General features: G+C 39.4%; 1 protein-coding gene across 4 annotated transcripts in view; it reads right to left on the bottom strand.

Moving 5' to 3' along the window:
• Window positions 1–22,282, bottom strand: part of CDK14 (cyclin dependent kinase 14) — a 233,697-nt gene that overhangs the window by 159,228 nt on the left and 52,187 nt on the right. The window contains exon 1 of one of the 4 annotated variants that reach the window (XM_079948354.1): window positions 16,796–17,238. The exons of 2 other annotated variants lie outside the window; for them this stretch is intronic. Coding sequence is in view for 1 of the 2 variants with exons in the window: in XM_079948353.1 (XP_079804479.1) it covers window positions 16,218–16,226 (9 nt within the window). In the remaining variant the exon portion in view is untranslated. Of the gene's footprint in view, window positions 1–16,217; window positions 16,336–16,795; window positions 17,239–22,282 lie in introns of those variants that run through there. One more of the 4 variants, XM_079948353.1, reaches the window with a different exon arrangement.

The raw sequence follows: 22,282 nt of genomic DNA, 5'->3' as shown, positions 1-22,282 counted from the left end.
AATGTAACTTAATTGTTAGATACTTTAAAATAGATAAAGGCAGTACACAGAAGGTTGCCATGATTAGCCGTGCACTGAATCCTGATTGTAATTTACTCTAGAGAATTCATCTTCCCTCACATTGAAAATAACTTTGTAAAATACCTGCTGCCATCGATTTTATCTGGCTCAGCAAAAGCAATAGTTTAAGATGAGATATGCTAGGCAAGAGGTTATCTCCTTGCATGCAAAATGCAGCCATGATCCAATATTGATTGCAACTATTATTTTATTTTTTAAAAAAACATTTTGTACTAAGACAAAGTCTAAACCAAGTCTCACCACTACTCCAAGAGTTTCCTCTACAGAAACATCTGAATGAAGTTATTCAGTAATTTAAGAATATCCACTGAAATAAATAAATGCCTAACTGTATAAATGGCAAACCATAGCCAACAGCCCTTGGGGCAAGAGGGCGCTGACCTCAGTACAGGAAAGCAAACACAAAAGTCTGCTGCAGGTGTACAAAATTCATTGCCGTCAAGATCCGTACAAAGAGAGTCTCAATACAGAGATCTCCACTACACAATGGCAGGCTGCTTATCTTGATGCTGCATTCATGGAAATCACATATGATACCCTATCAGGAAGAGTGAAAGAGTATAAGAATTCATTTAACAGAGGCAGAGAAAAGAAACACCATGGTGTATCTTTAATAGTGAATCTGGACACCCTTCATCTGCCCAAGCTGCAATAAAACATGTCTCTCTCGTACTGCAGGTGCTGCAACTCTCTGGTGGTTTGGCTTTACCCCACATTCTTCCGTTCTCTCTCAAGAAAGATGTATGGCAACAACCATTTACACAGCTCTGCAAACTCTACTGTGTTTGCATGCAGAACTATGGATTGGGCAACCAGCCCAATACTGTATTTTATAACTGAACTGGAAAAACAAATCAATTAAATGGTCACAAGACTAGCATGTATAAAATGATGACTCTTTTTCTGATGTCTGGAACAAACAAAATATTTGAGGAATGACACGTTCTATTTTGGAACTTTTCACATGACATTATCTTGCCTACTTTCAAAGGGCAAAGTGTTATCTTTTGCAAAACCTTTGAGTAAGTTGTTCAGAAGTAGAACTAATAAAGTGCATATGACATCTTATTCAGCTTCTAGGATGAAGCAATTCAGGGCTAAATTCTATGCTCTAAAGATTAAAGGTGGGTGAGTGATATGTCCACATTATCATTCCTTAAATGCATTACAAAACCCCAAAATCTATAATATAATTTGGGGAAATTTTTGCTGTACTAGAAAAAAATCTTTCATTAATTAGCCGCAGCTAATTAAAGCAATTTATAGCCTCTTGAACAGTGGGGAGGGTAATTGATTTTACTTTGTTATGTATTTTTGTGTATAAATTCTATAAATTCATAGCATGCTATAGTATATACAGTATAACAGAACAATCTTGCTTTGAAATAAATATTATATTTTTCTTAGAAAGCACATTTTAAAAATTTAAGAATGAAATTGCTGACTTCTAGGGCTAGAATAGTTTACGAGGTCTTTTACACCTGAAAAAAATAAATTCCACTCTTCTGGGTTCCTAACTAGGATTCTGGGTTAGCATGTTGAACAACAATGGACAGGGAGGGCTAAAGATAATGACTGATGAGTCAGAAAGAAAGACTCAGAATTTCATGAGAAGTGAAAGCCATATGAGGTATATCTATCTCCTAGTCTAGGAATTTGGTTCAACCCTTTGTCCTTTAGAAGAACAGAGACATATTATGATAGAATAAAGATTTCACTTACGAGGGCATTTCCCTACACACACACACACACACACGCTAATACTGTCAGATATTTTCCACAAAAATCAAGAGTGATTGACTATACATACCTTTTCACCACTTGAAGAGTGCAACATCATGGATGACTAAGTGATCCCATATTTATCTTTAAGGTTACCTCATGTGCAATACTGTAAATTTGGACATTCAACTGCCAGCTGTCCATGCAGCACAGCAAGATGGTATGTAAAGCTACAGCCAGACAGACAGACATGAGACTTGGGAACCACTGGTCATCACAAAACAAGTGACCTCTAGCTGGAAGCAATATTATTTGCTTAAGGATTTGTATCCCACCATTCAACAGGTTCCCAGGGCAGATTATAATATTCCTCTGTATACAAACTGGTGGGTAACAACAATGAGAAATCTTCCCAGAGTAAACATACATTTTGTTTGATCCCGTAGGGCTTTTTTTTATTTTTAATGAATATAGAAGCCTCTTCAAGGAAAAGAAATACCAGAGCAAGTTTTTTATCACAGACCATTTCCTAGTTGTGCCAGTTTTCTAATTACAGGGAAATTTTGCTTGGGAAAGGAACAATTAAACATGTGATTCCCCACTACAGTCTAAAATAGTCATCCTATTAATAATTAATTAATTAATTAATTAATTAATATTCTACCACCCCATGCTATATAGACCAGACTTCAGGATTCCCTGATTGTTATGCCTGCAGATACGAACCAGGTCTCAAGAGCCCAGGGCCTCCCAGGTAATATCTTGTACAAGTTTTGGCAATGCTTCAACCCAAATGGAACTACAGTAGATGCTTTCAGACCTCTAATAAATAGTGGGTGATTCACTTTACTCCTGGTATTTGAAGCATGTCTCTGCATTCCCAGCAAATGTATTGATAGACCATTACATTTTAAGGAGAGAGAATTATCTCCATAGAAACCAAACAATTCTCTGCAGCATTCACACATTGCATTAAGGTTGCCTTTAGTTCAAATTCCATGCAGAGCAACGGCTGTAACAACTACCGAAGAAATTAAATGTCAAAAAGTTAAAACTCTGAAAGGAATATGCTAATATCTGAAGTAGAGATGGAGCACATGAACGAACCCTTTTCCAGAAAGTGTTGTGTCATTAAATACAGTGGTATCTTGGGTTAAGAACTTAATTCGTTCTGGAGGTCCATTCTCAACCTGAAACTGTTCTTAACCTGAGGTACCACTTTAGCTAATGGGGCCTCCTGCTGTTGTTGCGCCGCCGCCACGCGATTTCTGTTCTCATCCTGAAGCAAAGTTCTTAACCCGAGGTACTATTTCTGGGTTAGCAGAGTCTGTAACCTGAAGTGTCTGTAATGTGAGGTACCACTGTACCATGGTAGGATCACTGATAGTGAATGTACTCCTTTAGCAGCCTATGCTTGTACACGAGATAAGAGGCACAGGCTACCTAGACGCTTCTTTACTTTCTGAACTATAAACTGCAGATCTCTTGCAAGCAAACACTCCTCTGGTTTTCCATTATCTTCTGCAAGCACTGCCTGTAAATTACCTTGTGCAGAAGCTCAAGCACAATCAGCTGAAAGAACATAAGAAGCTGCCTTATACTCTGTCAGATCATTGGTCTATGTAGCTCAGTATCATCTACCCGGACTAGCTTTCACACCTAGCCATACCTGGAGATGCCAGGGATTGAACCTATGGCCTTTCACATGCAGAGCAGATGCTCTACCAGTGGCTAACAACCCTTCCCCATCACACACTCTGTGTGTGTGTGTCTGTACAGTTTCCTTATCTCTAGTGCCTGGGCAGATTTCTATAACAGACGTTTCAACACTGCATCAATACTGTATGTAGCACGGGAGGCCAATGCACAGCCACGTTCACAGATAGACTAAACAAATGGGAAATGCCTGTGATGCAACGGGTGGTTTGATTATATGCATTATTTTACAAGATTAATGAATTAAGAGCATGGCCATTTCCCTCCACCCATCTTTCTCAAAACCATCAATTTCAAGTAACGTATCAGACCCTCTTTTGGCAGGGCAGCGTTTCAAAACTCAGACTTTATCCAAACATATTTTCAGGCAGGAAGGTGTAATACTATTGATTCATTTACGCAAGTATTGAGCCATTAAATGAAAACTAAACAAAAGTTGGTTAGGTATTTCTAATAGAAAAGAATCCAAGATCTAAATCTTGCAATGGAGGAACTATTGCAATGGAGGAATTATTGAACTATCATAAGAGGCTCCCTAAATCAAGAAGAAAAAAAAGTTTCAAGTTCCTGTGGGTAATGATGACACAACACACAATATAGTGTTACTGTTTTGTCCTCGTATTTGGGGAGCAGGCCTTCTGGCTACAAATTAAATGGAGCAGACAGAAAAGCGGAGGTATCAATGTCATGACAGGAATCCTGATTATTGTTGGTCAAGTGAAAATCCATAGATATCTGGGAATCTTATTCCAGAGCAACTTAGGGTGGGCAACCCATCGCACAAATGCCATAAAACAGGCAAAGTGCATCTCATCAGCAGTTGCCCGTTTTTATTATCAGAAAGGTAATCAATTTATTCCTGCGGCCAATCAGATATTTCAAGCAAAAGTGCAATCCCAGATATTCTATGGTATCCCGCTATGGGTCCAAGCATATAACAGTGATATAAAAAAGATTCACTCCAGCTTTTTGAGACGTATTCTTGGACTCCCTCTTATGATCAAATATGAAACAATGTGTGCAGAAATAGGCATACACACAATGGAATACTGGGCATGGTCCACCTCAATAAAGTATTGGTTACGCTGCCATTTTCGCTGCCCTCCATCAAGTCTGCTCGCTGATTTGCTCAAAGACCCTTATAAATCAAGATGGTATCAGCACCTTGAAAAAAAAATTGAATCTTTAGGCATCGAGCTGGAGCTCCTGTACAATTCTAATGAGCAATATATTCTCCATAATATCCTAACTAGACTAAAGGATGTCGAGAGACAAAATATTATGGCAGCTGTAAACAAAATTTGCTCCCCCAGATTCTACGATTTAAATATCTTAGATTGCAGAGCCAATTACGTCTCTAAATTAATAATCCCAGCCCAACGTAGGGCTTTTATGCTGGCCCGTTTGAATGTTTTTCCCTCAGCATTTGTCTGGGGAAGATATCAAAACATTCCCAGAAGCAAGAGATTCTGCAGATGTTCTATGAATGTCCCGGACACTGTAGAGCATATCCTCTTTCATTGCCCATTGTACAGTACGCTCCGTCAACGCGTGCTGTCCCCCCTTTCGGGTGGTCTGGAACCCCAGCAAGCTGAATGTGTGGGACTCTACCTATCCGACGCTGACCAAAGGGTAACGGCGGGGGTAGCCGAGTTTTTGGCAGCAGTCCTCCAAGGAGCAGGTTAACAAGGAAAACCACTGATTCTATATGTATATATTTATATTTGTATGTAGCCAACTCCTGCCTTTTTTATATATATCTCAAGGCTTTTATATGTTATTTTCCTTTTACGGTTTTACCAACATAATGCCTAATAAAGGTTTGATAAGTAAGTAAGTAAGATTATTGTTGGTCTTTAAAGGTAAGACTGTTGTTGTTTAAAAAGATCCTAGTGTTCTTGGACTTTTTTTACAGTTTAAACCCAAGCCTCTACTCCTGTTAATGCTTTCATCCAACTTCCATTAATAATATGTAGTTTAGTGTAGCTGCCAGCAGTAGGAAGATTTATAGTATTTGCAGGGTTGTGACCTACTTTCAAGACAACCACCCCAGTGTCTAATTTTCTCTTTGGGTCCTAGACAGGTTCAAAGCCGGCCATCCTTCTCCTACTTTACGTACTCAAGAATTGGCCTGCTGCCTTGGGACAATGGAGACAGCAATATGATTGCTTAAACACACTGGCTTTTAACTCATCTTTATGCAATCTTCCTGCTTTCAAATGTCTGCTGGAAGTAGCACAAAAGGAAGATGAAAAAACTGCTGCCTAAAGGCTGTTGCGAAGAAAGCATAATTTCATTTCAAGAAAGGATATCAGCAAACATTTTTTTTTTTTCCAGGAGAGGGAGAGAAAGAAGAGTAAAATGAATGGCTGGGTAGTGAACCAAAACTGATCCTAATAATAAATTTAGCTGTTTCACAGTCCATAGACAAGGCAAGACCATAAGAAATATCTTACTCCTGACACACTTCATAATTAGCACTAGAGATTTGTTGTTTTCTTGTAAAATTATATCCTATAATACATTGGGCGTCATAAAGCTCTAACTGTGAAATAAAGAGTTGATGTGCTGTATCCAATGTTAGTCATATTCTGAGTACACAAACTGAAATTAATGGACATGAGTAACTTAGGTTCATTAATTTCAGTGGGTCTACTCCAAGTATAATTTGGTTGAATACAACCTTTTAATGGTAAGCCACCAATGCTAGCACTCAGCTGCCACTACAACCAAAAACGTCATCTTTGGAAACAGTGTTAATATGATATCCAAAGTTACCTTAAAACCAGACTGATTCATTCTAAACTTTTTAAAAAGTTTAGAATTTCTACTCCACTGTTTATCATCATCATCACCTGTCATGCCTAGCCCTGACCTAGCGACAGAGGTGGAGTCCTCAGAGGATGAACCAAACACTCCACAGGTTGAGGACCTGCAGCAGCAGGCAGGATCCCCTGAACCAGTGCTCTGGATAACCTTGGCTTCTGGTGGTAGGGAGCTGCTGCATAATAGAGTGGGACTATTGCTTCCCGTAAACTGGACACTATACTTCTGTTGATGCAGCCTAGAATAGCTAGTATTTTAAATTTGTGTAATTCACTTCCTTGCATGCCTTTGCAGTAGATGCTGTATTTAACCAAATATAATGTTCAGAAAATATAATTCACAGTAGTTTAATTCCTTGTATAAGGCCAAGGGAAATGGTTTTTTTTTTACTTTGACTTGTATGCTCTTCACTCTTTAGTTTCTTGTTCTTTACTGTCATCATCAAAACTTAAAAGAACCAAAACCTAATTAAATGCATACCTTCCACTAACATGTACCAAAAAGCAGACTTCCTCATCTCCAATATCCTTTATTACAATATGCAACTCACAGGCCAGTTGTTATACATGACTTTATTTTTATTAGCTTCCAACCACTTTTTATTAATAGATATGCTGCAATGATGAATACAGGAAATTATTTTAAGCTTGGCATTGGTCTATCCAGCCTATTTTAGTTTTTGGAATTAATGCTATTCACAGTGATGAATTCATGTAAATAGGAAATTATTGCACTGTGCTGAATTTTGAGGTCATGGAGAAAGTCATGACCTCTCAGACGAAGCATTTTTAATTTTTATTCTGGGGTACTCTTGTAAAACAGCTAATTAATGAAGGAAGAACATTAGCTGTCTAATGAGCGGCTTTTACACACACACAAAATTATGAGTGAGAAAATGCGCAGGGAGCAAAGTACACAAATTCAGTTATCACCATTCCAAAGTTCTCTTTTCTTGCCCAAAGACAAATAGAACAGAACTGCAAAATGGAGCAGAACTGAAGGAAACCTAACTCACCCGTGTTCACATGCACTTAATAAGTGGCCGGATTTGAAAGGGAGTTTATCCAGTAAGGTAAGAAAGATGGCAATTGAGCCGGCTGTGGTGTTTGCTGGACAACCCCAGGATGTTGGTATTGGGGGCTTCAATATCCACTTCAGGTGCTCAGAGATAGAACAGTTTTTAAAGAAGAATGGTTTACCGAGGTTGTCTCTACGGAACAGAACAATCCTGAATTACAAAATAACACAACCAGAGATTGAAGAGGCCATTCAGAATATGCAACTGGGCAAATCTCCAGGGCCAGACGGGCTTACCTCCAAATATTATAAGACATTGAAAGATTATTTGATACATCCATTAATGGAGGTTTGCAATGAAATCATGGAGGGGAAGAAGGCACCGGAGTCGTGGAAAGAAGCTTTCATCACATTGATACCCAAACTAGAAACTGAAAAGACACAACTTAAGAATTACCGCCCCATCTCCCTCCTAAATGTGGATTACAAAATATTTGCAGACATTTTAGCAAGTAGATTTAAAAAAGTTTTAAATGAAGTAATTCATAAGGACCAGGCAGGCTTTCTCCCAGGTAGACATTTGTTTGCTAATACAAGGAACATTATTGATATATTGGAACTCTTGCAAACAAATATCAATACAAAAGCAGTCTTGATATTTATAGATGCGGAGAAGGCCTTTGACAATATTTCTTGGAAGTTCATGAAGGAAAACTTGGAAGGAATGGGAGTGGGGTGAGGGTTTCAGAATGGGATAGAGGCAATTTATTCAGAGAAAAAGGCAAAATTGATAGTGAACAATGTGGTGACAGAAGAGTTTAGAATTGAAAAAGGTACACGACAAGGCTGCCCTATATCCCCTCTGCTATTTATATCGGTCCTGGAAGTGCTCTTAAATATGATTAGAGGAGACCGGTTGGTGGAAGGTATTCAGGTCGGAGCGAAACAATATAAACTTAAAGCATTTGCAGATGACCTAGTATTGACTTTACAGGAGCCAGAGCCTAGTACTAAAAGGGTTTTGCAATTGATTTATGAGTTTGGTCGAGTGGCGGGATTTAAACTTAATAAGCAAAAAACCAAGGTTTTAGAAAAAAACTTGACTTCTTTAGAATCAGAAAGGTTTCAGAAAGAGACAGAATTAAATGTGGTCAAAAAAGTAAGATATCTAGGGGTAAACATAACAGCGAAGAACAGGAATTTATACAAAGATAATTATGAAAAGTGTTGGTCTGAAATCAAAAGGGATCTAGATGTTTGGTCAAGACTGAAACTTTCCTTGTCAGGACATATCGCTGCTATTAAGATGAATGTATTGCCAAAAATGTTGTTTTTGTTTCAAACTTTGCAGATTGTGGATAAAATGGAGTGTTTTGGGAGGTGGCAGAGAGATATTTCTAAATTTGTCTGGCAGGGCAAAAAGCCCAGAATCAAGTTTAAGATATTAACTGATGCTAAAGAAAGAGGGGGCTTTGCCCTGCCAGACTTAAAGTTGTACTATGAATCAGCAGCTTTCTGCTGGTTGAAAGATTGGCTACTTCTTGAAAACACTGATGTTTTAGATTTGGAAGGATTTAACAATGCTTTTGGTTGGCATGCATATTTGTGGTATGACAAGGTTAAAATACATAAGGCTTTCAAGAATCATGTTGTCAGAAAAGCAGTGTTCAATGTCTGGGCAAAATATAAAGATCTACTGGAAAATGATAACCAAGGTGGTTATCACCAATGGAGGCTAAGGCCCCGAAAAGACTCAATATGGAGGCCAAATGGCCGAAATATTGGGAAATAATAGAAAAAGATGGAGACAATTGGAGGTTGCAGAGTATGGAGAAAATAAAGGATAAAGTGCGAGATTGGCTACATTATGCTCAGATTAAAGAAGTCTTTAAGTTGGACAAAAAAATAGGATTCCAGGTGGAAAAATCAAAGTTAGAAACAGAACTGTTAGAACCCAGCTCTAAGATAATTTCAAGAATGTATAACTTGCTGTTAAAATGGAATACACAGGATGAAACGGTCAAATCAGCTATGATAAAATGGGCACAGGACATAGGGTATAACATTATGTTTGCTGACTGGGAAAAGTTATGGACCACAGGTTTGAGATTTACGGCATGTAATGCCTTAAAAGAAAATATTATGAAAATGACATATAGGTGGTACATGACTCCAGTCAAGCTTGCAAAGATATACCACTTGTCTGACAATAAATGTTGGAAGTGTAAAGAAGCTGAAGGAACATTCTTTCACCTCTGGTGGACTTGCCCTAGGGTGAAGGTTTTCTGGGAAATGATATATAATGAGCTGAAAAAGGTATTTAAGTATACCTTCCCTAAGAAACCAGAGGCATTGTCGGCCAGAGTGTGCAAAAGAAGGATCGAACTTTTTTTATGTATGCTACAACAGCAGCAAGGATACTCATCGCCAAATGCTGGAAAACTCAAGATTTGCCCACACTGGAAGAATGGCAGATGCAACTGATGGACTATATGGAACTAGCAGAAATGACTGGCAGAATCCGAGACCTGGGAGAAGAACTGGTGGAGGAGGACTGTAAGAAATTTAAGGACTATTTACAAAAACATTGTAAACTGTATGAATGTTAAGAAAGATGTAAGATTAGTAATAGCATGACTTCAACAAATTAGTTATAAAGAATATAAATTTAAATGTAATTGGAAGAAAAGACAAATTTTGGATAAATGGTATCTTATAATCAAGTCCCTAAAAGAGTGATTTTAAATTTCAAAATTTGAGATTTAATATTGGAAAATTATATTATATGTATATGAATGGAATCAAGTCAATAATTTGCTACTAAAATCTATGAGTTTAGAATGCAGGAACAAGAGTTGTGAGGAAGTCCAAGGATGAGAAGGAAATGTGGATATTGGAAAATATTATGTTATTTTGTATGTTTTTTATTGTTTAAACAAAACTTAATAAATATTATTTAAAAAAAACAACAATATCCACTTCAGGTGCATCTTGGAAAGAGGCAACTCAGGACTTCCTTACCACATGACCACTATGAGGCCATTAAAATACCATTTGCTAATACCTGGTATTTCTGACCACTCGAGAAATTGGTGCTCTGAAAATGGGAATCTCATCAGAAACCCTGTTGTTGTGGTCAGATCTCCTTGTGGTGAGGTTTGGACTGGAAGCAGATCTCTCTCTCTACAGGGATGGTAGGCCCATTAACCATGCCTGCCCCATAAGGCTTAAAGAAACCAATGGATTCCTGAATGCTCTTGAGGATTTCCCTGCTGACATGGCTGATGGTCCCGGCTTCTGGCTTCACTTTGTAACGGCGAGATAGAAAAAGCCTTAGACACAATCATCCACACTCCCAAGCATCCTCTCCTGCATTGCAAGAGCTTGGCTGGCTTCTTAGTATACTAGGGCTATAAAACAAGCACAGAAATGAACGCAGGTGGCACAAGTCTCAAAAGTAATATGCCCTGGAAACTTTTGATGAAGAACTTATTTTAAATAAAATAAAGTGAGGAACTTGTGCCTTTTATCCTGCTCAGAACCGAGACCACACCTAGAGCTCACAGGACACAGCAGCAACAACAGCAGCTTCAATGTCACACTGAACAGGCTTTCAAAGCCAGCTGTTATAGACAGACACCATCATACAAAGCAAGAAATGAGCACCGATCAGAGAAAGACTGATAACTGTAAGGGAGAACTAAGCAGAAGTAGTGCACGTTCTGTCCCCATCTGGAGCAGTTCTGCTGTGTCTGCAATCCAGCGAAGCCTTTTTCTCACTTGTTGTTTAGGATAAGTTTCCTACAAGGCACACTTAACTGATTTACTGAGACAATAATCCCTTTCACAGGAAACATCTATCGAGTAGCAAAACAACATGAAGCAGTTCGATGTCAACACGTGGAGATGCTGATGCTCTAGGCAGAGCAAATGCTTTACATGTAGAAGGTCCCAAGTTCTTCCCTGCCATTTCCATTATAATAATTAAGGTAGCCATATTGGAAAAGACCACTGCTAGAGAGCTCAGGGAGTCACTGCCAGCCAGGGTAGGTAGTTTATATGCAGGCAGCAACCATTTCAGGCACATCCAAATCACCACTGGAGCCAGTGTGGTGTAGTGGTTAGGAGCGGTAGCCTTGTAATCTGGTGAACCGGGTTTGCTTCCCCGCTCCTCCACATGCAGCTGCTGGGTGACCTTGGGCTAGTCACACTTCTCTGAAGTCCCTCAGCCTCACTCACCTCACAGAGTATTTGTTGTGGGGGAGGAAGGGAAAGGAGAATGTTAGCCGCTTTGAGACTCCTTCAGGTAGTGATAAAGTGGGATATCAAATTCAAACTCAATTCACAAGTCCTTTCAATGCACAAGTCCTTTTGGACCCGGTGCTCTGAAAATGGGAATCCCTTACAAATTCAATGCACAAGTCCTTTTGGACCCGGAAGAGGAAAGAACAGGGGCAGAACGGGAGGCAAAATGGGGGCACGGTAGAATAGGGGTGGAACAGGGTGAGGAATGTTTATGCACACTCCACTGGCACATTCGGGGGGGGGCTAGGAATGGAAACCCTGTGGAAAACGGTTGGTGCCTATATCTAAAAAAAGAGGAAGTGCTTGGAATGGGGCTTCGTGGCAGTGCTACCTCACACTTCGTAATGACACATCAGTATTATGAGCAGAAATTTAGCAGGAGGGTGACAGCAGCAGCACCTAAATTTGCTTCAGAGGTCGAGTATCTTGAGTTGCAGCCAGCACAAGTTCACAGCTCAACTCATACATCATCTTGCAAGATATCAAGCTCATTCATTTGTTAAACAGTGTGTGTGTGTGTGTGTGTGTGTGTGTGTGTGTTCCTCACAGCAAGAATCCGGGTTTTGCATCAACTGGGTATTGCATCTGCTGTAAGAAAGGCAGCTGTCTGCCCAGCCGCTCAAAAACTATTGGGGTTTTATATTGTTGGGTAGAACTGCATCCTATCTAGGAGTTGTAATATTCTACCATGGTAGCGGATGAATGACCACAACTAGTCAGAACAGCTGTGCTGAAAACCTAATGTGCAAAGTTATTAATTCTTTCACCTAAATATGAGTTGCCAAGTAGCTAGAAATTCTCAGGTACAACATGTTGGCACAACACACTTTAAAGAATTGATCATTTACACAGTTCTTTCAATATAAGGGTGTCATTTGAAGTACTATTGGCAATCCTCATTCTTCTTTAGACAGGTCAGCATTATATTTTGTAGGTATGATCAATGCCAGAGGAGTATAAATGCTTAGACATTCCTGAGAGAAGCATATTGCAAAAAGCAACTATGAAGAGAGCTTCCTAATGGGAAATGGGTGGGGAGATAATGACAGAGGAGATCCATCTAAATACTTGGAGAATCAGAGTTTGTGAATTTTTGGAATTGGAAGCAAGCAGCTGGAATACTACTTCATATTCCTAGGAAAGAGCCCAACACTTGAATCATCCATATGTTTAAATATTTGAGCACAAGCGTCTAAGTTTTAGGAGGCTGTTATTTTTCTTAACTCTTGCACAATCATAGAACATAGAACAATGTCAACTGATTCTGGCTATGTTTTCTCAAAGGAACTGCAGTAGCTCAGGTTTCTGTTATGTAGCACATCACAATAGGGTACATTTCTAATATGAAGTCTACAGGCAAATCTTCACTCTGATTTTAATGCAATGAATGTTTGGAACAGCTGGTTTTGAGGGTATATTGCAAATAAAAAGCAACAGAAATACTATTGTTTAGAAGGAACTTTGGCATGTTAAATGAGAACCAGATAATTAGTTTCATTTCTTTGTAATGTAGGTTAAGAAAAACTATCCAAGAATTTGTCAACAAGATACTTATATTTCATTTTTAACAGTATGATAGAATATGCACTTTAAAAGTGTGACCTGAAAATGAATATATGCTCATCATGTTCAGTAAGAGCCCCCCCCCTTTAATTGCAGGAGTTACATATATATGTAACAGCAGGAGTGTGTGTGTGTGTGTTGTGTATGTGCTCACGCATGTGCATGCTCTGTTGACCTAGAACCAGGATGATGAAACTACTTACACATCGCAATTGGTTAACAAAGGGCAAAGTGTGTTGAGAGCTACACACCATGCAGAAACTGCAGTGCCAGCTGGCACTCAGCAAAAAGGTTCTCTTTGAAAGCGGTAATCTGCTACCTGTGAGAGTTGGAATCCACTGACATGCCATGAATCACTGTTGCTATACTTCAGTCAAATACAGGTTGAGTAGCATGAGTATTTGTACTGCAGAACAATAAAAAAAAAATCTTTTCAATGCACTATCAATTTTCTGGACTACAGGAGGTCTAAGAAAAGCATTACTTTCTCATGGAATGGAAGGAACTACTGAACCTGCTTTCAAGCACAATTCTATGCATTTCATTTTTTTAAAAAACCCATTAAATTACTGGTTATTCCTGCTTGAAAACATTGGTGGAAACCAGTGCTTGGAAATCTACACAATAAATATACAAACACCCTTTGTTGATAGGCCTCATTTCCAAATGTCAAGGAAGGTGAAAATAAATACTGCTTTTCAAGTAAAAAGAACTTGTATCGCACAGATTACAAATTTATCCAATATACACAGCCTCCAGGTAGTTGTAAGAAATCCAGTTCTCATTAACAAACTGAACTTCCAGCCTTTATGGAATCTGCAATGGTGCACATTCCCAATGTTGTCTTCAGTGCAATTGAAACAGGTCAACCATCTCTTTTCTAAAAGAATTAATAATGTCACTGAATAATGTCATTCACTTCCTTTAACCTTCTCCTCCTAGCTGGATAAGAGAGTTGTCTTGAGGGTCTTGATTTCAACAGAACAAAGACTGGAGGGACCTGAAGAACTGCAGCTTGACCGAGAGCCAGATAATAGTTGTTTTGTTTTTTAATGTTGCTACGGCCCAGATGAGATACACCAAATTTATGTTCAGTGTTACCTTTTGACAACGTGGAAGAATTTAAATTTCCATTTGTATCCTATTCTGCCTTCAGGAGCTCAAATTGACATCTTAGTCTTACCAGGTAGGTTAGGCTGCTGGCGAAGGACCCCACACTGGTGCATACATATGATAAAACTGCAGTTTGGAGACAGGGGTGAGGTCTTGAGGTTGCACGCACTGTTTCCCATTGCGCATGAATTCCTCCTGACTCTCCTGGGCAAAACTAAACACAGATGCTTCTAAATCTCCTTTGAGTGATTAGACTGAAATCACAGCATGCATGATCACACAGCACATGCCCTATTACCTAAATCTCAACTTATGTGTATTTCTGCAACTGATTTGCCTATGATCAACCCATGGGTTTTGTGGCTGAAACGGGATCTGAACCTGGTTTCACAAACCAAAGCCCATCACCCTAGCAGCAATCAGAGCCCAATAGCTCTTTTATAGCTGCATAAGAGAACACATCTAGACAGCCTATAGAAAACTTGTGATGAGCATTCTGGACTGCCCCTCCAATAGAATATTTCCGTTAAATAAGTGTGGGAACTTTTGGTGGGGATAGCAATATCATGTTTCACCTTTTCTTCGTGCATGACATGATCAGTATTCACAGGACTGTCGTTTATCAATAATGTTTCAGGCAAATGAAATTCTGTTTTTACTCCCTGCAAGTGCGTATTAAGATCGGCCATGATAATTCAGGAAACCAAGAAAACCTTGAAGATTCATCTATCCATCTCTATAGCCAAGATGCAATATCCACCTTTCTACAAGTACTTTCAGTTTTTAAAATACTGATTATAAAAAGGCAGGTGTTAAAACATCCAAAAGCCACATTTAAATGAATGAAAGTAAATGCAAATAGTGTTGGCTGAAATCTTAAGGAAACTTGAAGTAGATGTTATGCATGCACAGACATCTTGTACCATAAGCAAATAAAATTATCACTCAGAACCCAGATATAGCAGAAGTAATTATTCTGCCACAAATTCATGAGATTAGCCTTCCTGTCCAAAGTGAAAACAGAGGTTCCATTCCTATCAAAATGTAAATTTGTGGCTTAAGTATGTTGAAATAAGGCAGCTCCCTGTCACTCACATTTAAGGAAAAAACACATTTGCAATACATTTCACTCAGGTCTGAATTTCCTCTTCTATGAGAAAAGCTCCTACAGATATATTTATTATCTATGATCCTATATATTCCTTGGGAGAAAGTCTTACTGATTTCAATAGGAGTTTCTACTAGCTAATGCCAAGGTGCAGGGAGAATCAAGAGATATATCTGCTAGACATCTATGGAGCAAGTAGGCATTCATATGTTGCTACATTATTATATATGGCTCTAAATTCATCACCCTGCTCCTACAGGTAGTAGTACCCATCACCTCCTAATATATCACATACTTAGAAAGTGTTCTTCATGTCAAAAGAGACCAAACTCAGTTTGACATTTCAATGAAAAAATAATGAATTTAAATCTGCGGTTCCTTTACTATATCTCAGTGCCAGCATAGCTCCTCTAATTTACTCAATGGAATCAACTCTAGCATGGATATGGGAGAACTATATGAGAGGCAGGTCCACCACAGATCAGATAAAATGAAGTTCATGGCTCATCTCATGCTGTTACACATTTGCTGGTCTATTACTGTGTTCATGCGTGCTTTGCATGCTGACTGTTTTATACTGATCATTGCTGGGTTTCTCTTTTAAGGTTGTAGCATGCTCCTGCTCAAGCTTTCCTACATGCTAAATTATTCCACAGATCAAAAACTGCTGCCAGTGCTGTCATCCAGTGCTGTTTAAAATATCTTAGAACATTGATTCAGAGCCAACACACAGGTAATGTGCCCCCCCCAAAAAAAATCCGCTGACCTCAGTCATACTGTTTTGGTATTTCCTTAAAGGTTCATTTCAGCAAAGTACACGCCTTCCTTCCCTTCCACATTAAGGAAAGCCTCTAATTTACAGAAGCCATTTATTCCGTCTAGGTCCAGCATGACACAGACTTGTTTGCAGTGATGGAAAAGTGATTGGTCACGTCCTTCATCCACTCATCCCGGAGGGCACTCAGCCAAGCATATACGAGTAAAACTGTGCATAGCATCCTCTTTATACTCTTAATAAAACAGTCTAGGAGAGAGAAACGGCTGTAAGCAAGAAAGAAGCACAGCTCTTAAAACCTTCCCCACCTATTTCCACAGAGAAAGGTGAAAATTTCCATCCCCTCCCAAGCATCTCAGGAGAGTGTATAGTCTCATGAGTGATTCTGAGATAGCTGTAACATTTACCACCAGTCTGCGTTTAAAGGATTTAAAAGAAAATAGGAAGCCCAGCATGCATCCAGAATGAATCCTGCTCAAGTTGCAAGCATGCGATAAACGAGGGGCTCAGGTTTAGTAAGACGACAGGAATTCAATTCATCTCTTATTTAAAAACAAACACAGCCTTACCGTTTTGTTGTAGAAAGGATCGGGTTAGATTCACCTACGACTCTTTAGCGTGCCTCTAGGAGCATTAGTGTTTGCAGGCAGGCCAGCCTCATTCTCAGCAACTGAATTCACAACATCTTTCTGCACTAGCAAGCTGAAATGGTGCGGCTGTACTACAGCTAGGAAAGGGGGAAATTATAAGCAGAAAAACAAAGAAATCCCTCAAGGAAGGATATTCTCTGCAGAGTTGCTGCGTGGAAGGTGCTGATGATCATCAAGGAAGGAGATTTCACCATCTAAATGACATCAACAGCACACGGATAGGGGAAGGAAGGTTTTTGGTTGCTGCCTTTTTAAAGAAAATGTGATGGACTTGCCTGTGGAGTTTCCCGGGAAGGCACTCTACTCAGGCTCTGCAGCAGTATTGCAGCCAATGTAACTATGCACATGCAGTCTAGGTGGTTTGCAGCATCATGGATTTTTTGGGGGAAAGGCATGTAAATGTACACCTTGGAAGAGCTTCAGTAGATTAAGGAACGGAGGCCAATGTATGTACAATGTATGAGGGGAAGGATAATTAAATGATACATGGAATTATGGTCAATTCAGTTATTCCCTAGCATCAAAAATAAAATAAAATTGCCAAGTGTGAGGGGGAGAAGGAGGAAGAAGTGCATATGATGACATTTGTTCACAGTGCCTCAACTTTGTAGTATGAAACTACTTCACAAGGTTAATTAAAGCCTGGCCATTTTAAAGAGAGAAAAATTAGGCTCTTCCCCACAGCTTTAATTAATGGGGAATTAATGCCTTCACTAATCCTCATAACAAATCCAATGACACCAGAATGTTTAAGTGATTGAATTATTGCCATCAATAAGGCTGAACAATATACATGTCTAACTCACTCTTCCCTAGTCAGATGCTCTCCAGATGTTTTGGATATCAATTCCCACAATCCCTGATCATTGGCCATTCCGGCTGGGGCTGAAGGGGGTTCAAAAAACATCTGGAGGACATCAGGTTGGGGGATGTTGGTCTAGTTTACAACTGTGCATTCAGTTCCATCAAGATTATGCCAGCAACACCTTACATCTAAACAATCTAACAACTCAGCTGCAAGGATTATTTGCCGAGGCCCTCAAAAGAGCTCTGCTTTTGATCCAAGAGCATTTATCCTGCAAAGCCTAGTAAGATCCAGTGAAAGAGACTGCTCAAAGGGAAGTGCACTATGAACTAATTTACCTAGAAAAACAGAGTTATTAGGTTATAAACTAGAATCACAGAATTGCAGAGTTAGAAGTGACTTCTAGAGTCATCTAATCCAATCCCCTGCAATTCAGAAACCTAAACTAAAGCATTCAAGACAGATGGCCATCCAACCTCTTCTTTAAAACCCCCAGGGGGAGAGAGTCCACCTCCTCTCATAGGAGTCTGATGCACTGTTGAACAGCTCTTGCACTCAGAAAGTTTACTCTAAATCTCCTTTCTGTAACTTGAGTCCACTGGTTTGGATCCTGCCCTCTGGAGCAGGAGAAAACAAGCTTGCGAGAACCTATTAGATATTCGAAGTTGGCTACTTCCTCTTTCCCAGGCTAAGCATACCCAGTTCCCTCAAATCATTTCTCATAAGACTTGGTTTCCAGACCCTTGATCATCTTGGTCACCTTCCTCTGCACACATTCCAACTTGTCAACATGCTTCTTAAATGGAGGTGCCCAGAACTGGACACAGTACTCCGGGTGTGGTCTGACCAAAGCAGAATAGAGTGGTACTATTACTTTCCTTGATCTGAACACTATACTTCTGCTGATGCAGCCTAGAATAGCATTAGCTGTTTTTTGTTGCTGCATCACACTACTGACTCATGTTAAGCTTGTGATCTTAGCTCCCTTTCACAACCACGACTGGCAAGCCAGATGTCCCCCATCTTATATTTGTGCATCTGGTTCTTCCTGCCTGCCTAAGTATAGAACCTTAAATTTGTCAACGTTGAAATGCATTTTGTTAGTTTGGGCCTAGTTCTCCAATCTATTAAGGTTTTCCTGATTCTGTCTTCACTGGCATTGCCTACCCACCCCCCAGTTTGCTATAATTTGATGAGTGTCACCTCAATATCATCATTCAAAGGGATTTTAACCCTGATCTCCCAGATCCTAGTCTGACACCCTAACCACTACAGCATACTGCCTTCCTATGAGGCAGCTATATAAATTAAGTAGGTAAATAAATATGGGGAAAGCAAAATGACACTAAGACAGGATCTAAAATATTTTTCTTGAAACTTGAATTTGTTTTCTTCTGGATTGTTTTACTTGATGTTTTAATGTGTTGCAAACCGATTTCAGATTTTTTTCCTTCAAAATAAAAAGCAGTATAATAATAATAATAATAATAATAATAATAATAATAATGAATTTAATTGCAAAAAGGCACCTAGACATTCCATTGTGGCAATCGTAACCCAGGTTTAAGGAGCCATTTGGTGACTAGGTTATATATCTGAGTTTCTAACACTGCCTATGACTTGACTTTAAGAGCCAGGAGAATTAAGAAAGAGTTATCTATTCAGAAACAGATTAGCAGAAATAGATGAAGAAATGTCATGTTCACCAGTTAAGCAAATCCTTACTTAGCTGCAATGTGATTTTGCAGACACATGAGGAGACATTGGCCCTTAAAAACCAAAGTAATAAGTCTCACTTATTCTTCAGTAGATGGTTGGAAACTTCACTGACTTTGGGTCAAACTTGTATTTTCACTCTATTTTCAAAGAGCTATTTTCAGAATCTTTCTTAAAAAGAAATAAATGTGAGGGAATGGCATCTGGGCTGTAACCTTACAAGCGCTATCTCCCCCCCCCCCCCAACTATTCTTTTACTCTGTGCACTTACAATTACCGTATATACACATTACTTTTTATCTTTCAATAGAAAGAATACAGTCAACCTCGGAACTCAAATGACTCCACTGCTGAGTGTTTCAGTTCCCAAACACTAAAAACCCAGAAGTAAGAGTTACAGATAGGTAGCCGTGTTGGTCTGCCATAGTCAAAACAAAAAAAATTCCTTCCAGTAGCACCTTAAAGACCAACTAAGTTAGTTCTTGGTATGAGCTTTCGTGTGCATGCACACTTCTTCAGATACACAGAAGTAAGTGTTTCGGTTTTAGAACGTTCCTCAGAACTCAAACGTCCAACGCAGCTTCCGCTATGCAAACACCTAGCTGTCAGTCAGTCGGAAGCCTCGCCTCAGAACTCAAACATTTAGGAAGTCGTTCAGTCTTCCAGAACGGATTACGTTTGAGTTCCCAGGCTTTACTTTATAAGAAAAACAAGGGCTAGGGCTACACAATCCTTACCAATCCACCTGTATTAGATTTGCAGAGGAGTTTCCATGTCAATTACACATGGAAATTCTTGATCATGAAGGAACCTCTTTCACAAAAGGATAAGAAATACAGATATACATTGTTTTTGAAGAATTTAGTCGCCCTAGTTCAACACAAATATTAAAATATTAATGTTGCTGTCTTTGAGTGCTGATTATTTTAGTTAAGATTTATTTTAGATTATTCACTGTGTTAGCCCAAGACCCCACCTCAGTAAACCCTTGATGAATTTAATGGAAAACCAAGGCTGGAAACCAATTGAACTTGGGGATTTTCAGAACAAAGGTGGGTAAAGACTTTCCATCTCTCAACACAGGCCTGGATATATATGTGGCAGGGAAAGGGGCAAATTATCAGGCAGCTTAAGTTACAAACACAGTATAAACTGGCTGGATGCAACCATGCGTTGTTGTTGTTGTTGTTGTTGTTGTTGTTGTTTAGTCGTTTAGTCGTGTCCAACTCTTTGTGACCCCATGGACCAGAGAACACCAGGCACTCCTGTCTTCCACTGCCTCCCGCAGTTTGGTCAAACTCATGTTCGTAGCTTCGAGAACACTGTCCAAACATCTCGTCCTCTGTTGTCCCCTTCTCCTTGTCTCCTTCTCTAAAATCTTTCCCAACATCAGGGTCTTTTCCAGGGAGTCTTCTCTTCTCATGAGGTGGCCAAAGTATTGGAGCCTCAGCTTCACGATCTGTCCTTCCAGTGAGCACTCAGGGCTGATTTCCTTCAGAATGGAGAGGTTTGATCTTCTTGCAGTCCACGGGACTCTCAAGAGTCTCCTCCAGCACCATAATTCAAAAGCATCCATTCTTTGGCGATCAGCCTTCTTTCTTTATGGTCCAGCTCTCGCTTCCATACATCACTACTGGGAAAACCATGGCTTTAACTATACGGACCTTTGTTGGCAAGGTGATGTCTCTGCTTTTTAAGATGCTGTCTAGGTTTGTCATTGTTTTTCTCCCAAGAAGCAGGCGTCTTTTAATTTCGTGACTGCTGTCACCATCTGCAGTGATCATAGAGCCCAAGAATGTAAAATCTTTCACTGCCTCCATTTCTTCCCCTTCTATTTGCCAGGAGGTGATGGGACCAGTGGCCATGATCTTTGTGTGTTTTTTTGATGTTGAGCTTCAGACCATATTTTGCGCTCTCCTCTTTCACCCCCATTAAAAGGTTCTTTAATTCCTCCTCACTCTCTGCCATCAAGGTTGTGTCATCTGCATATTTGAGGTTGTTGATATTTCTTCCGGGAATCTTGAGATTCATCCAGCCCAGCCTTTCGCATGATGAATTTTGCATTTTGCCATCCCCGAGTCTCCCTGTTCATAAGGTTGCAACCTGAATGTGTTAACTAATAATTCCAAAATCTGCAGGTTATGTTTCATCTGCCATACACATTTTTACTAGTGGCAACTTCACAAATACGTGCATCTGTTTTATTGCCGTTATCTTTACTTTCAAAGTGTTCTTCTCATAACAATCCTACACAGTTTTAGACTAAAGAGTGTCTCTCCCCCACCCCTCTCGCTCTCACTATGCATCAATACATTTGCTACTAACAAAAGCTCATCTTACTGGACTTTTATTCTTCAAATTATATCTAGCTTTCTGCTGGCCTCATGCAGGGTCTAAATTCAAGGGCCTCCAAGTTCTAAAGCAGTCACATCACTTCAACAGCAGAAAAGAATAAAGACCAAACACAAATGAATAGAAACTTGACACAATAAAAGAGAGAGGTTCATTTACACCTTAAGCTTCGTCTGCATTGAATGTACCCATCTTTTAATGACGTTTCTCAATTTCATAATTCCTCACACTAAAAGCGTACATCAAAGTCCTAGTTTTCACACCAGCTGTTTCCTATCCTTTTAAAAAAACACATCAAATGAAACAAAATGCTTTATGCATGTTTGCAGCATACTTTTAAGTTCCTTAAAATCAGGATTATTCTTTCTCCTCATAAATGGCACATATTCCATGGAGCAATCATTCTCACATTGCAAAAAGGTGTAGACTTACAGAAGTCAGAACTACATGTGATGCCATCTTTGCAAGAAAAATGCATTTTCATTTAAGCATAACCACCCATATTAAGCTGATTATAATGCTTCATGTTTCAG

This window comes from Podarcis cretensis (assembly GCF_951804945.1).
Source record: "Podarcis cretensis genome assembly, chromosome: 12".
Taxonomy (NCBI): Eukaryota; Metazoa; Chordata; class Lepidosauria; order Squamata; family Lacertidae; genus Podarcis; species Podarcis cretensis.
The sequence above is the reverse complement of the archived record's forward strand: the minus strand, read 5'-3'. Positions and strand labels throughout refer to the sequence as shown.